Source organism: Cetorhinus maximus, chromosome 20 (assembly GCF_964194155.1).
Source record: "Cetorhinus maximus chromosome 20, sCetMax3.hap1.1, whole genome shotgun sequence".
Taxonomy (NCBI): Eukaryota; Metazoa; Chordata; class Chondrichthyes; order Lamniformes; family Cetorhinidae; genus Cetorhinus; species Cetorhinus maximus.
Window position 1 is genome coordinate 1,820,285 of NC_135898.1, and position 17,319 is coordinate 1,837,603.

Genomic DNA, 17,319 nt, shown 5'->3' on the forward strand with positions numbered 1-17,319 from the left:
TGGAGGAACTGAATAGGTACTTTGCGTCAGTCTTCACAGTGAAAGACACGAGTGACATCCCCAAAGTTCAAGAGAGTCGGGGGGCAGAGGTGAGTATGGTGGCCATTACCAAGGAGAAGGTGCTAGGAAAACTGAAAGGTCTGAAGGTGGATAAATCACCTGGACCAGATGGATTACACCCCAGAGTTCTGAAGGAGATAACTGAAGAGATAGTGGAGCGATAGTGGTGATCTTTCAGGAATCACTGGAGTCAGGGAGGGTCCCAGAGGACTGGAAAATCGCTAATGTAACCCCCCTGTTTAAGAAGGGAGTGAGGCAAAAGATGGGAAATTACAGGCCGATTAGCCTGACCTTGGTCGTTGGTAAGATTTTAGAGTCCATTATTAAGGATGAGATTTCAGAATACTTGGAAGTGCATGGTAAAATCGGGCAAAGTCAGCATGGTTTCATCAAGGGGAGGTCATGCCTGACAAATCTGTTTGAATTCTTTGAGGAGGTAACGAGTAGGTTAGACAAAGGAGAGCCAATGGATGTTATCTACTTGGACTTCCAGTAGGCCTTTGACAAGGTGCCGCACAGGAGGCTGCTCAGTAAGATAAGAGCCCATGGTGTTAGAGGCAAGGTACTAGCATGGATAGAAAATTGGCTGTCTGGCAGGAGGCAGAGAGTGGGGATAAGGGGGTCCTTCTCAGGATGGCGGCCGGTGACTAGTGGAGTTCCGCAGGGGTCAGTGTTGGGACCACAACTTTTCACTTTATACATTAATGATCTAGATGAAGGAACTGAGGGCATCCTGGCTAAGTTTGCAGATGATACAAAGATAGGTGGAGGGACAGGTAATGCTGAGGAGGCGGGGAGGCTGCAGAAGGATTTGGACAGGTTAGGAGAATGGGCAAAGAAGTGGCAGATGGAATACAATGTGAGGAAGTGTGAGGTCATGCACTTTGGTAGGAAGAATAGAGGCATGGACTATTTTCTAAATGGGGAGAGAATTCAGAAATCTGGAGTGCAAAGGGACCTGGGAGTCCTAGTCCAGGATTCTCTTAAGGTTAACTTGCAGGTTGAGTCGGTAGTTAGGAAGGCAAATGCAATGTTGGCATTTATTTCGAGAGGACTAGAATATAAAAGCAGAGATGTGCTGCTGAGGCTTTATAAGGTTCTGGTCAGACCACATTTAGAATATTATGAGCAATTTTGGGCCCCGTATCTCAGGAAGGATGTGCTGGCCCTGGAGAGGGTCCAGAGGAGGTTCGCGAGAATGATCCCAGGAATGAAAGGCTTAACATATGAGGAACGTTTGAGGACTCTGGGTCTATACTCGATGAAGTTTAGAAGGATGAGGGGGGGATCTGATTGAAACTTACAGAATACTGAAAGGCCTGGATAGAGTGGACGTGGGGAAGATGTTTCCATTAGTAGGAGAGACTAGGACCCGAGGGCACAGCCTCAGAGTAAAGGGAAGACCTTTTAGAACAGAGATGAGGAGAAACTTCTTTAGCCAGAGAGTGGTGAATCTACGGAATTCATTGCCACAGAAGGCTGTGGAGGCCAGGTCATTGAGTGTATTTAAGACCGAGATAGATAGGTTCTTGATTGGTAAGGGGATCAAAGGTTACGGGGAGAAGGCGGGAGAATGGGGTTGAGAAACTTATCAGCCATGATTGAATGGCGGAGCAGAATCGATGGGCCGACTGGCCTAATTTCTCTTCCTATGTCCTTTGGTGTTATGGTCAGTGAGGAACAGGGCATTCAGAACAGATCACTGTCCTCCCCAAACAGCCTTCAGCAGCAATGCGACACAGACAGGACAAGAACTAACCAGTAACCCTGGGAGAACTACCCATGTCCAAATATCTTCCTTTGAAATGGAGTGTTCGTTTAGACAGGTATGGTGATCATGTTGCTGGATGGAAATTTAGAAAACTACAAGTAAGAAATCTTACTGCTGCAGTTTGACCATTTGAAATTAGCATTAAAAATTGATCATAAAAATCTGGTTTCAATTAATGAACCATGAAGCTGTTGGATTGTTCACTGATGGCCTTTGGCAAAGCTAATCTATCCTCCTAATTCAGTCAGGATCTATCTGTGCTTCCAGACCCACACCAGAAAATACGAGACACACTGCAGCTTTACATTCAAAGGGCAGGATGGGAAAACACATTCAGAGCACCAGCTAATGAAACCAAACTTGTATTTTAATGCAAATTTTGTTACAAGAAAAGTTCGCTATCATCATATTGCTGTGCTAAATTAGAAACCGTTACAGTTTTCTCTGTGCACTTACAAAAAACACAAGTTAATGAAATTCTTTTTAACCAACAGTATCAATGCAGTATTTCTCTCCTGAGGGGAGTTGTCCTTTTGTAAAAAAAAAACACAGGAACTATTACAGCACATTTTTAAAGATTCTGCAAAGAGAACTCTTCTCTTCTTTAAAAAGACACCAAAATAATGACCGTGTTGCTGTTGAACTGGAAGCCAAGTGGTTCAACAGGAAGGAAGTCAGGTTTTCTGAAGGGCCCTTTCTCACCAATATAATTTCAATCTGAAGAACCTTCTACCTGTCAGTCTTTGATCTCAAACTAAAAAGCCTCTGAAATCCTAGTGTGACAAACTTGCATTTGCCATCTCAGAATGGGCCTGAAGCCCATGTTAGACATGGGTTGTGGAGGAGTGGGGTGGATAGGATTGCTTGCATGTGAATGGAAGGATACCAATCTCGTCTGGCATATGGGTCAGGGGTCAGTTTTTCTCCTTACTTGCAGGCAATCGAAGACTGAGTCCAGTGCTCCACCAATGCCCATCTTTGAACACCTCATGTTTAAAAGGAATGAACAAAATGAGAACCAACTCTCCTGACATCCTTTCGAGTTGTCTCAAACGGCATATGGCAATCCTGGCAATCAATCAATGCATCAGTTCGGACAGTCGCTACAGCAGGTCCTTTTTAAAAGCAGCTTAGGGCACTTTAAACTGGTGGCTGACTGCATGCACTCTCTCATCATTAGAATACAATGAGAACAAGGAAATGAAAGTTACACCCTCAGCAAGTGTCAGCGAGCTCAGGAAAACCTTACTTCACTGAGTTAAATAATGAAAACACCTCAAGAACCTACCTCATCAGCTGCTTGTACTCACTCCTCTCGTCCAGAGGAAACCACCATTCTCATCTGGAAAGCCACAGGTACCAGTACTCGGCATTTAAGAGCAGGAACACGAGGGATTACCTGTGAAACAAACTCAGCCACAAGCTGACTCTGGATCATTCTACCAAGCAGCCTTTTTGTACAAGCAATTGGCTGGTCTGTGGCAACCTACACCAACACCAATCCTTCCCTAACCAGCGGCTCTCTGCACCTTCCTTCACCCCTGCTGCCTCTGTTCTACAAACCAGCTGCCTTTCCCGAAAAAGAGGTGCCCAACTGTAGTCTCCCTGAGGGAGGGCTGCAAGGTTGGTGCAGGGCCTGACCACAAACATTCAGTACTGAGGTTTCATGCCCACTATTCAAGTTTCTTCCAACTGGTCAGTGTTGGCAACAGCTGGACATCTGGAACATGAGAAAAGTGACTCTTTCACCAGCTGCAACAAACCCAACACTGCCAGCATAGGTCATCAACCCTGGTAGAAATGCACCACGGCCACCCAGGTAAAAGTGCAATATACTGACTTGTGCTAAAGGTTCAGGGTGGATTCATACTTGGGTTCATGTTTGCCACGTGTGCAGTGCAGAGACCAGAACTGGCAGTGCTTTGCAGTTAAGTACACGCCCAGTCTCATGAAGAATAACATGAGCAGACAGGGTGAGAATGAAAGCACACCTCGGGAAAGATACACGGATACCGTACACGGAAGCCCATGAATTCTGAAAGACTGCAGGGTTGCTGTGGTTATCGGTCAGTGGATGGCAGAGGAGCTCCAGGTCATTGCACTTACTTAGATCAATCATCAGAGACAGAAAAAAAGCAAAAGGAAGCTTATTTTTGGAAACACTCTGTGGATCAGTCAACATTTGTACACAGGAATAACCCAGATGATCTGGGCCAGTACAATCTGCTGGGTTGCATCATGTAACAAGGTCAAAAAGAAATTTCTCAAGGTAACGTGGGTTTTTAAGCATGCAGCATTATAACTCTGTGAGGAAAGCTCAATGGACCAGAATGTCTTTTTCACTCCAATATTTTCACCATCATCAGCTCTTCAATTTTAAAAACTGTTAATTTTTCATCCAAACAGCCAGATTAGAAGAGGGGGATCACCTGAGAGTGATTGATACCTGTTCTCTCGATACGTATTGACTGATCTCCTGAGGCTTTCCAGCATCTTTAACTCAATACTGAAAGGGGGCGAGTTTTACACGGGAGGTGAAGGGCTGCAGGAGAGAGTCTGGGCAATCAGATTTCCAACTGCACAACACTGCAGACTGACGACAACAAAAACTGCTCAGCCTGCAGGAGTCTCCTGATTACTGACAATGCTCGAAAAAGTGAGAGAGACTGGCACAAGGTGGAGGGCAAGTGAGAGAAAGATAGAGTGCGTGAGGATCTGGAGGGCAGGAGAGGGTTGCACAGAGACAGAGCATGAGATATTGGAGCAGGGGATGGAGAGAGGGAGAGAGAAATTGGCATTGGGCTGGTTGCCATTTCAATCCCCCTCTCTCACTGACATCAGCTCAGAGATACGGTCCCTTGGCATAGCCAGAGTTCACCCCTGAACTTCACTCTCTAGCTAACCACCTTAGCAGCTCAAAATGGACTGATGAGCAAGCACATGCAATCGGTTCACTCATTTCAAAATGAAGGTGCAAGAATCAATGCAAATTGTAGACCACGTGCTGTGTAACCAACTTGATTTTTTTTTAAAAAGTATCTTTCAATAAAAACCCAGAATGAAACAAATTTGTTTCTACATTTTCTTTTCTCCAAAGGCTCTGCACGAGCTCTCAGTTCCACACTTTAAAAATTGGAGTCAGAATTCATAAAAATGCTCATGGGGTCACCAGTGAGGAACTGAGCGTCTCAGAGATCGGGTGCTATATGAGCAGGATCGCTTAGGTGAAAAGACAGGAGAGCTTGGCAGCCTAGTGGAGATGCACTGAGCCTCACCAGCAGAAAAGGTTCAAATCATCCCAAGGTACTGGTGAGGGGGGCGGTGTGGAGGAGGCAGGGGGAATGAAGGCAGTCAAGCAGACAGAAAGGCAGGCTAGTAGCCTTCCCAGCCTTCAAGACTGCACTGACTCCCTGCAGGATCTCTTGTTTGCCATCATCCATTGCACTGCAACATTTCACAAGTGAAGACTGCACTTCCCCTGTCTCAAGCAACTTTAACCGAGGGTTCAATTCTCCAGAGCTCCAACAACTATCAGCGTGGGGCAGTGAGAGGAGTGATAGCTCACAGGGAACCCAACACCACCCCACTCACACGTTCCTTAAAGAAGGAGATGTCCTAGACAGAAAAACTCCTGCTCCTTCAGAGACTTAGCAGGGCCCACAGAAAACCAAGACCTATGTTAGCCATGTTCTCCCTGATCACTTCAGTCTGATGGAGGCGCGCTGGCTTTTGGAGTGAAAGAGCTCCGTTTTCTCCACAGACCAGGTAAACTGGGCACCGGTCACTACTGACCAACAGAGTTGAAAGGATGGGGTGGGAGTTTGGATCATGGGACACCCCCATCTCGCAAGCAATTACAATAAATAAATAGGGCCTGATTGCAACAGTGAGATAGGGCAGGCGAGCTGTTAGTGTGCCGTCTTATCCTTTCCTTTCATTCCATGGGCAGTCTTGGCAGCAGACGTACCCTGCTGTGTGGACGTGGAGCGCTGGCCTGACTGCCGTCGGTCAGCAGGTGTGTTGGCGCCATACTGGGACCGCCCAGACGCCTGCTGCTGCGGTGGGGTGTTTTGCAGTCCACTGGTGGCTTGAGGGGGCCATTTAATCTGGCCCGAAGCCTGGGTCTGGCCCCTAGGCTGAGGTTGAGCCTGGGCTCGTGCTGATGTCGAAGGCTGATTACTTGTCAGCGGCTTGCGTGGAGGCATCCTCTCATTAATCCGGTCCAAACCCCTCGCCTGCTCGAAGCTGATCTTGTGCAGCAAAGCTGACCCTTGAAGACAGACACAGAGACAAAGCAATACGTAAGGCACTGGGTTGGCACTCAATCAGTCCATACTGAAATAGAACGGGTTCCTGTTAGAACTTTCAAGGCTGCTTTGATAAATTGGACAATTAATATATCTTATAAAAGAGTTATGTAACGGTGATGAATTCTCTACCAATGTTTACACTGTTAAAAGGGGCTTCAGCTCTTTGGCAGTTTTACAGAGCCTGCGGTCAGACTCCCCCTTCACTGGAACATGACCTTCACCTCTTGGGCAAATATTGGATGGGATGCAGAACCCTACCATGACTTAAGGCTTAAATGATGAGCACAGGTTCACAGGCCAGGCTAATATTTCTCAATGGAAGAAGAATAAAAAGTTATCTAATCAATGTTTCCTATGATTAAAAGATTCAACAGGGCAGAAAGAGAGAAATGATGTCCTCTGGTGGTTGAGAATGAACTTCAGGTTTGAGCCAGGTCATTCGAGGGTGATGGCAGAAAGCACTTCTTCACACAATGAGAAATGGAAATCTGGATCTCTCCCATGTAATTCTGAGGGGGCAGGGGGTGGCAATCGATTGTTAGATTTTTTTTGGGTCAGGGTTTTAGGGTTATTGATCCAAGGTGGGTAAATGGTATTAAGCTGCAGATCAGGCACAATCAAAATCAATGGCAGTAAGGCTTGAAGGGTTGAATGGCCTACTCCTTTTCCTATGTTTATTCAGTCTGAAACGGTTTGGGCAGGATTGAGACTGGGCAGTGAGTTTTATTGATAAATGCTGCTGTCAGTTCAAGTGGGACTTTACTCTGATCATCCTAATAGGCTGTTCAGAATGACAAGTCAGACATGTCTGGGACCTTCCTTGGTCCCCCTTCTGCTCCTTCCCAATTCGACACTTCATGTTAAACAGTGGAAAGCACTTTCATCTCTGAGATAAGCATTGGTCCAAGTCTCACTTGCAGCACTGAGGGGGTGCTGCATAGTTCAAAGAACCATTTTATGGATGAGACATTAAACTGAGGCTCTGTGAAAGACTCCATTGCACTATTTTGAACAGCAGCAAAGTATCTATCTGGAGTCACAACCCATTTTTACCCATCAAGCCGCATTACCTCACTACTGCTTGTGGGAACTTGCTGTGTACAAAGTGGGTGTCGTGCTTCCTATATCCAACAGTGACCATACTCAAGAGGTACTTCATTGGCTATGAAGCCCTTTGGGACATCCTGAGGTTGTGAAAAGTACGATAGATCTACTTAACCCTTCAATCCCTGGAACCAGATTTAGCACTGCTTCCTTCGTCGTTGAGTTGATGAAAAAAATTCCCTTTTATCCATTTCAGGAATTCTACCCTGCCTGCCCACCTCTCCACCTCCTTGCCCTTGCACCCTGTAGTTCTTGCATCTTCACTAACTTACCTGTAAATTTGCCCCTCAATCACCTTCCAACCATTTAGTAGCCTGTGGTGTATATACACAGCAGCATAACAGCTTAGCTGTTGTTGCTTAATTCTAACAAAATAGATTGAGGTCCCTTGACAACAACATCCCTCTCCAGTGCTAGTCAATACTGCCATTACTGTGAGATCAAGCACTTTGGTAGGAAGGATCAAAAGGCAGAATATTATTTAAATGGACAGAGACTCCAAAAAAGTGTAGCACAGAGGGATCTTGGGTGTTCTTGTGCACGAAACACAAAAAGTTAGCATGCAGGCACAGCAAGTAATTAAGAAGGCAAATAAAATTTTGGCCTGTATTGCTAGGGGGTTGGAGTTTTAAAAATAGGGAAGTCTTGCTACAACTGTACAGGGTGTTGGTGAGGCAGCACCTGGAGTACTGTGTACAGTTTTGGCTCCCATGTTTAAGAAAGGATATACTGGCATTGGAGGCAGTTCAAAAGAGGTTCACTTGGCTGATTCCTGGGATGAAAGGGTTGACTTATCAAGAAAGGCTGAACAGATTAGGCCTTTATTCATTAGAATTTAGAAGAATGAGGGATGATCTTATTGAAACATAGAAGATTCTGAGGGGGCTTGATAGGGTAGATGTTGAGATGTTCCCACTAGTAGGGGAATCTCGAACTGGGTACATAGTTACAGAATAAGGGGATACTCGTTTAAAACTGAGATGCGAAGGAATTTCTTCTCTCAGAGGGTAGTGAATGTCTGGGATTCTCTACCCCAGAGAGTTGTGGAGGCTAGATCACTGAAAGTAAAGAGGAGGTAGATAGATTTTTGAAATATCGGGGAGTTGAGGGTTATGAGGAGCTGAGGCCTGGGACAGAGCAGCCATGATCTTATTGAATAGTGGGACAGGCCGAGGGGCCTACTTCTGGCTCCTATTTCTTATGTTCTTATTCCCCTCCTTTTTTTCCCCATCCCTACCTTTGCCAAATTCTGTTCCCAATCCTCGTTTTCTTTGAGCCAAGTCTTCGTTGTTGCCAGGATACAATAATGGCATGTTGCGCCTAGCGCCTGCAGCTCACCAACCTATTTCTCATGCTCTGTGCCTTAATGCACATGCACTCCAAACTCAGCTGAGATTACTTTGCATTTTGTTGCTGTCGGATTCCTCCTATTTCTGAACTAATCCTTATGCTTGTACTCTTTGCCTCTGTCCTCTGTGTTCCTTGTTTCTCCTCTACAAAATTTCACTCATCCCATCAGATGATTTTAAACCCTCCAGCACAACACAAGATCACCTTGCAGTGAAGACACTGGTCCCAGCTCTCTGGAGGTGAACCTGCCTGCCTCGTACAGGTCTCACTGCCCAGAAATCTGCAGCACTCCCTCCTGTGCCATCTCTCCAGCCACAGGTTAACTTGCTTGCTATTCTTTAACAATTAGAGGGTGCTACTCGGAGTAATGCAGAAATTATGACCTTTGAGGTCCTGCTTTGTAACTACTTTCTGAGGTCCTTAGACTCTGACTGCGGGACCTCAACCTTCCTACTTCAGTGATTCCCAATTGGACTGCAAATTCCAGCTTCTCGTTTTTTTCTCCCTTGAAATATTCTGCACCCTCTCAGTGATGTCCTTTCCCCTGGCACCACAACACAATATGCAGGACTCATCTTGGTAGTTGGAGAAACACATGCCTATCTTCCTGACTGTCAAATCCCCCATGACCACTGCATTTTGACTTTGCTGTACATTCGCATGCAGTCATTTGCCACACAGTGCATTGGACGTGCTCTACATTCCCTCAAGGTGTCATCAACCTGACTGGTATTTTGCATTGGAAACTGAGTTCAGAGACCCGCTGTCCCAGAGGGTCTCTGAGCTGCCTGCCTCTTCCTATGCTGCTGGATGGCCAGCCACTGACTCTCCTCGTGATCTCCCTGTGGCTGTGGGGTGACCAGCTCCTGGAAAATCTGCTCTAGCAAAGTCATAGCTTTCTCTTTGTCCTGCATTAACACTGGCCCACTCTTCAGTTCAAAAAACCGTGAACTGGAGTTTGAGCAAGTGGAGGCATTTCCTGTGTATGTGATTACCTCTGACACATGAAGCATCCTGGAGTTTCTACAAGGCACAGGAATGATAGGCAGCAACTCTCAGCCGGTTCATCATGCTTAAAAAAAATCCCTCATTGATTCCTCTGATTATTCAGATATTGGTTTAAAGCATGTGGCATTGAATTCCCACTCACCAAATTCCTGTTGTTTTGAAGCAATTTCAATCCACTCTGTCTGACAGACACTTACAGCTCTGAGCACACAGTATAAACAATCCCATTTGAAATGCAGGAGGAGGAGATTTTAAATGGGAAAGGTTGACAGGCTAAGTGCGCACAGGCATTGATTTTAAATGCCTATTAATTGATTCCAACTTTAACATGAGGTAAATCCAACCAGGAAATGAGTTTAAACAGATAACCACGTGTTCGTGATGTCTTAACACCATTTCTATAAAAGGAACAATTTGAGCCAATGTTTGCGAGAGTTCGATCTCTGTTTAACACACAGTGAAAGAATCAGAGCTGTGAGGAATGATGGTGAGGCTTCAAAGCGGGACAACTTTTATACATACTCATTAATTAAATCAAGAAATCAAAAAAGCATAGCAAGTAAAAAGGCAACAACCATGACATGATCAGCCATGAAGAGTCTTTATTGCAACTGGAGTGTGGCCTGAATTTCTTTTTCTGAACTGGCTTTAGTGGCACCAGGATTAAGATCCTAAGGAGTTTGGAGAAATCATTTTGAGCCCAGCAGCAAAGCAGCTGGGATGAAACATTTAAGTTATGAAGAGAGGTTGGATAGACTTGGGTTGTTTTCGTTGGAGCAGAGAAGGCTGAGGGGCAACCTGATCGAGGTGTACAAGATTATGAGGGGCATGGACAGGGTGGATAGGGAGCAGCTGTTCCCCTTAGTGGAAGGGTCAGTCACAATGGGACATAAGCTCAAGGTGAGGGGCAGGAGGTTTAGGGGGGAATGTGAGGAAAAACTTTTTTATCCAGAGGGTGGTGACGGTCTGGAATGCACTGCCTGGGAGGGTGGTGGAGGCGGGTTGCCTCACATCCTTTAAAAAGTACCCAGATGAGCACTTGGTACATCATAACATTCAAGGCTATGGGCCAAGTGCTGGTAAATGGGATTAGGTAGGTAGGTCAGGTGTTTCTCACGTGTCGGTACAGACTCGATGGGCTGAAAGGCCTCTTCTGCACTGTGATTCTGTGACCTCCACCACGTGGCGAAACAATTTCCTGAACTGTAGAATATTTCCACCTGAATGAGTGAGGAAACAAAGTGGAACACCACCTGCCAGATCAACCGACCAACTGCAGGGGGAAAACGCTTTGTTTAAAAAAAACCTTTTGTTCAAGCATTACAATCAGTTGGTGTGGTTATGCATGCTCAGTACAATGGCGTTTTCAGGGTATGTGGTGTTAAGCTATATCTTTTGGGTGCTCATCTCTGATGCTGCAGTTCAGGAAAGTGCCAGGCAATTGCCCAGTCAGTGACAGTCCAGGGCTGCACCATCCCATGGTCTGGCCTTGCTTTTCGAGACCGCCCCCATACAGCTGGTGAGGTGGCACCATCTGGGCAGCTGCTCATTGACATCTCAAAGTTAGGGGGCACCTTCCATTCTTACCTGGATTGGGCCTACGATCCACTCCAGTTCCACATGACCCAACTGGCTTCTTAATGTCCCCAGGGCAGAAAGGGAAGGCCAATAAATATCCCTTCACCCTATAACCCAAGCAGAGGAATGCAAGGAAAATCTCAGTGCTTCCTTACGGCAGTTTCATTTTTCTTGTTCTAGTTTTGAACCTTGGGAGATTTGGGCTACTGCAGCCAGGAAAGGGAGCATCATTTTGACCTGCATACAAACTGAAGATCCCTGAAGGATAAGCCAGCTGCTGTGTGGACTGTTCATCTAACTTTTAACAGGTACTCAAACCTGACTTTCATATAGGCAGGCAGGAATACCTCCATTCTTGTCTCCAAGCTCTAAGCAGTTGAAAACGGCTGGGTGCTAAGCTTAGTCTGCAGCTTGAGAGGCTGGGCTAGGATCTGGTTAAGAAGAGAGGATCAATGACACACTATTACCAGCAAGCATCCACATACCTGATTTAGACGATGCTGAGTCAGTCATAGCTGTAGAGATGAATGTCAGCATGGAGAGACAGAAAGAGAGGGAACAGTCAGTAATGCTATGCAGTTAAAAACCCTCACAACACAAGTTAGCAACTCAGTTCAAGGGGACTGGGGAGAATGCAGAATCACATGACAGCTCATTCAGGGCTTGTCCACTAATTCACCAAGAGTTTGCACTCACAATCCACACTCTGATCAGCCAAGTTTGTGCCTGTCGCACTTTGTTTGGTGACTGATCAGGTCGCTCCAACGCACTCGAGATCAAACTCTGGTTTATTTTGACCGGGAGCTCAGGAACGAACGAACGAAGGAATGAACACATGCGTGCACACACAGTCATGCTCAGATCTACCCCGAAACTAGACAGCATCAATGTCAGTGACCCCCACTGGCCAGCCAATCTCCCTAAGGATTTAAATGCCGTGGCAAAGCGTGTGTGTCTGGATTCAGGGCCTTGTTTCTTTTCTTGACAATGCTGGCTGATGGCTCATTCACTGAATAAGTCAGAGACAGACAGGCAGCTCACACAGGACAGAATCCAGAATCTTTACAGTGTAGGAGGCCATTTGGCCCATCGAGTCCGCACTGGCAGTCTGAAAGAGCATTCTACCGAGTTCCACTCCCCTGCCTTATCTCCATAACCTTGCACATTCTTTCTTATCAGGTAGCAATCCATTTCCCTTTTGAACACCTTAACCGAAGCTGCTTCCACCACCCTCAGGAAATATGTTCCAGACTCCAACCGCCCTCTGGGTGAAAAAAATTTTCCTCACATCACTTTTGCCAATTATTTTAAATCTATGCCCCCTTAGTTCTTGATGCTCCCTTGAATGGGAACAGTTTCTCACCATTCACCCTGTCCATACCCCTCAAGATCTTGAAACCCGCTATCAAATCTCCTCTTAAGTGAAATCAAAAGTCCTGATTGGAGCTGTGAGGAAATTTCACAGGGAGTGTATCAGTTTATCAAAGAAGCGCAAGTGTCAGCTGTACCTGGGACAGCACCTTTCAAACTAGGACTCCACAAAATTAGAGCAGGCAGCAGAGAATAACAGAAAGATCAAAATATTCTAGTGATTCTGCACAAAATGACACTGCTGGCAATCAGAAAATGTACATTTGCCTGATTGTAAAATTAGTCTCAATAAGCCCGAAGATACATTAGCTGACTCTTTTCAAATCATTTATTCAATCCTCCAAGTTACCAATAAACCATAGACATAGGAAAACTATTCTCCAATCTCACAGCGACATTGCAAAACTAGGTAAGATGGCTAGGCCAGAAAGGCGAAAGGATGGCTGTGTGAGAGAGAGGGGGAAGGAGGGATATGTCGGGACAGGGTATAAGCATGGATATGTGGGAGAGACAGGGAAGGATGGCTGAGAGAGTATCAGGAGGGGGGCAGTGAAGCATGGATGTGTGGGGTAGACGGGGAAGAATGACTGTGTGAGAGAGGAGGAGGAGGATGGCTATGTGGGGGAGAGGGGGCAGACTGGATGTGTGGGGGACGGGGAAGGATGGCTGTGCTAGAGAGGGGGGAGGATAGATGCACAAGGGAGAGTGGGCAATGGCCTTACCCTGAGGAATGGTTTATCCATATACTCCATAGACACATGAAGCCAAATGAAGTTTCACTCCTTGACCCTCCTCTCAGAGAAAAGACAGTGAGTGAGAGAGACAGGAAACCACTGGACCAGGTCCCAGGGATACATGACTGAAGGTGGAATCCAGCAGTTCAGATTTGCTAACCTTTCTCCAGGGCTGATTTCCCTCCTGCCAAGGCACCCAAGGGCAAGTTGCCAGATGGAGTCAAGCCTTTTAACGTCAGTACATTCTCATGTTCCTCTCTGTGAAGCGAGCAAAACAATGGAAATATTAACCCTGAAGAGTTGCCAAAAACATCCAACTGAAGGGCACAACACACAAATTCCACTCACCACACACAGTCACAACGCCAAGGATTCAGCACATGTCTACTTCTGGAGAAATACTCAACATGGAACTCCCTACCTGAGAACTGTGAAGACCCTGGCCATCTTGCCAATTGCACGGATCTTGTTCTTGATGACTTCCTTGCGGTCATTCTGCAAAGCTGAGATAGAGAGGTGTATGAATCTATCAAGAGGGTCCATAGCACCAACTGAATTACATAGCATCCCACCCAGTTAGCCCATGGTCACACACAAGCCCAGGCCTGTGGATGCTGCAGGACACAATGATCAATATGTAATTCAGCACCATCAGAACTGACACTACAAATTCCTTGACAAACTCAATAAGTACCCCACCTTACAAAGAAGCAAAGCACGGAAGAGATTATCCAAGACCCAGCTACTGAATACTTGAAGCTCAACTAAACCCTTCGCAGTTCCAGCAAATATACACGTGTTCTTGTGTTAAATCGGTTAAAATAATCCTTCTCTACCTCTCCTCATACTGTGAATCTAAGGATACAGTGATTGCAAGAAAGCTGACTGCATTCTCCTGAATATTCAATCACTGTGAAAATAAAGGACCTGGTCAGGACCACATTGTTGTTTGTGGGAATTTTTGTGCACAAACCTGCTGCTGTGTTTCCAACATTTACAGAAGAGGCTGCACTGCAAAAATACTTAATCAACTGCAAAGTGGTTTGGGATGTCCTGAGGTCATGAAAAGCCCAGTACAGATGCAAGTTTTTATCTCACTCATTACTAACATCAGTCCGCAACAGCCAGCAGGAGGCAGTAATGACCTTAAAGGGTGATAACCTTGTGCCATTCCAGCTCCTGACCAACTGCAGCCTCCCAGGAACCAGAAATGTGCATGTCTCCCAAGCTGTTGGAAGATCCCACAAGCGCTGGGTGCAAGATCCACTTACCATCATCTTCATCCAAAAGCTCGTCATCAGAACAGATGTTGAGGATGCTGACCAGCATATCTGTAACTGCAAGAGAGAGCACACACAACTCAGTCTAGGCAATACCATCTCATGTTGCACAGCTCACAACCACCCTCAGCATGTCCCGCATTCACTGAACCAAGTCTTTGCCTCAAGTTGATAGGCTGCGCATGAGATCAAGCTCATGTTCCACTGCCTTTAGGCAACATATGTCCTATAGCCCACCCCACACTGTTGCACTGTCACATGCCTATTCACCTGCCCCACCGCACCCACATTCTAAGGCTCTGTGGGCCTTGGCTCTAGCTCAGAAACATGCTGCTCCCTTCTAATTATGAACCCCAACTGAATGAATTCCAAAACTGACATGACTTACCTTTCTCGCCAACAAAGGGCAGAGACCAGGAGAAGACATCCATGAAGTTGGGAAGCCAGTAGGGGTGTGGGGAGCAGTTAAATTGCCTAATATTCATGACATTATTTTCATATTTCAATATAGCAGCTGTGGGAATGAGAATGGAAAGAATCCATTAATAATTCAGCACCAATCCAACACTGCAGCTGAGTTCATCATTCATTCCTGCACTGAAAACACATAGCCAACTGCTCAAATCAACAGTTAATATGGTAATAGGATAATGAATGAAGTAATTTTCTCACCTTTGTTATTATAGACATCTAGATAATTTGGTGCAGAAAATATGGTTATTAAAGATGGGAAGCCAGTTGCCTGGTTTTTCCTATACATTCGATATCTGGCAATGTGAAGAGATCAACAGTGAACATGAACACCCTCACCTCAAAGAATCACATACATGACCCTATTATTATCACAGAGATTGAGGGATAGGAGTGGACGATTGCTCCCCCGCTCGATGGAGCAGGAAACGGGGTTTCTCCAAGCACTGGAGTGAGTAGGGAAAGAGGAGTGATTGGTTATCCCTCCCCCGCCAGCTGCGTCTCTTCTCCTCCCATTTTTACTTCTCACTCATTGAACCTTCCTGTCACCTGACTCTCTCCCCATGTCAAATAAGGGTGGCACTGCCACACTTCCCAACAGGAGAGCCGTCAATATGGGAGACAATATTCCTGGTTAAAGAGCCGCATTTCAATAGCACCTTTTATGCCCTCCCGGCAACCCAAAGCAGCCAACAGTCAATTAAGCAAGGGAAACTTGGGGTGGGCAACAAATGCTGGGCGAGACAGTGATGCCCACATCCTGTCAAAGAATAAACTTTAAAAAGCATTTTGTGAATTGTAATCTCTGTTAGGAGCAAACAATTTGCAAACAGCAGCTTCCCACAGACAGCAATGAGATAAATGAGAACATCATCTGTTTTAGTGAAGTTGACTGAAGGGTAAATATTGGTCAGGACACCAGGGATAACTCCCTGGTCTTTGAATTGTGCTGTGTAATCTTTTATATCCACCTAACAGGGCAGATGGAGCCTTGGTTTAAAGTCTCATCTGAAAGATGGCACTTAAGTATTGCATTAACAGGCTTATCTCTTGCAGTGGGGTGGAATGTGACTGAGAGGAGAGTGAGTGGCTGACTAAGCCTCTCCAGACAGTGAACGAGATGTTGGGAACGCGAGACACATCTTGCCTCTCTGCACCACAACGACAACGCTAGTGCAGAGAAATGAAAGCCATGGAAACCACGTTTGCAAAGAGAAGTCAGTACTTACCCAGAGTCCTGAGCCTCATGTGCACGGATTACTGATAACAAGTTGTTGTGTTGCAAAAATCTACAAACCGCAGCATAACTGCAAGGGAGAGAGAAGTTGTGTTAGGATCTGAGGATAGATCAGCCATTGGGAAACTTCAATTCCTCCCCGAGACACTCCAAACTTGTTTCCCAATCATTTATTCTCTTGGCATCCTCATTTTTATCGGGGTGCAAGACACAGCTGATGCAGTTTGAAAAGGGATTATGAGCAGAGACAAGATGAAGGCAAAAGTGTTGGAAGTACACAACAGTTTAACATTTTTGACAGGTCCTTTATCAAATACCAGCACAACCGGGTTTGATACAGTTACACACGGTTCCCCCATCCTGCCCTAAGTAATGGTACAGCCTAAGCGATACAGAAAGGAAAGCCCAGGTTCGATTCTTGATCTATCTAGTCTGGCTGAGCGCTCAGACTGGCAGCTGGGAGCAACATTAGTGTCAATGCCCCGGGCTAGAGTGGGGGGAAAGAAATAAACTAACAACTTTTTCTGCTTCTGACCAGCAGCCAGCTGGATAGAGTGGATTTAACACGAGGAAAGGATCTTGGCAAAGCCCTCCACAATCAAACAGCTTACACATAAGCTGTGAACCAGTTGGCACCCAGCAGAAAAGGATGTGAATGTACGGTGAAGCAAATAAATCAGGCTTTGGTCATTTCCATACTCATTCCCCTCCCTTATCTTCTGAAGAAATGAACAGGGAAGCAGAGCTAATAGGTTACTAGCACAATATTACTAAGACTCAACAGACAATTAGTGACACTGCAGTGAGGCACCAGTAGTGGTGTCATTTTCTCATTCTCCCTAGCCATTCAGAGGCGTGTACAGAGGCAGCGAGGCCAGCAAAGTGGATAAAGGAGCTGGCACAGACACATTTAAAAACCTTAGCGTAACATCAGAGAGAAGTATGTAAACAAAGGCAAAATACTGCGGATGCTGGTAATCTGAAATAAAAACAAAATGCTGGAAAAACTCAGCAGGTCTGACAGCATCTGTGGAGAGAAACAGAG

At 45.8% G+C, this 17,319-nt stretch overlaps 1 protein-coding gene across 4 annotated transcripts in view; it reads right to left on the reverse strand.

Moving 5' to 3' along the window:
- Nucleotides 1–2,180: 2,180 nt before the first annotated feature.
- LOC144694786 (serine/threonine-protein phosphatase 2B catalytic subunit gamma isoform-like) overlaps nt 2,181–17,319 on the reverse strand; it is a 47,389-nt gene continuing 32,250 nt past the window's right edge. For all 4 annotated transcript variants that reach the window (XM_078565378.1, XM_078565376.1, XM_078565375.1 and 1 more), the window contains 8 exons: nt 16,267–16,344; nt 15,239–15,333; nt 14,955–15,080; nt 14,558–14,623; nt 13,708–13,789; nt 13,447–13,544; nt 11,667–11,696; nt 2,181–6,101 (listed from right to left, as the gene is read on the reverse strand). In XM_078565378.1, the coding sequence (XP_078421504.1) occupies nt 5,740–6,101; nt 11,667–11,696; nt 13,447–13,544; nt 13,708–13,789; nt 14,558–14,623; nt 14,955–15,080; nt 15,239–15,333; nt 16,267–16,344 (937 nt within the window). In that variant the 3' untranslated portion in view covers nt 2,181–5,739. The remainder of the gene's footprint in view (nt 6,102–11,666; nt 11,697–13,446; nt 13,545–13,707; nt 13,790–14,557; nt 14,624–14,954; nt 15,081–15,238; nt 15,334–16,266; nt 16,345–17,319) is intronic.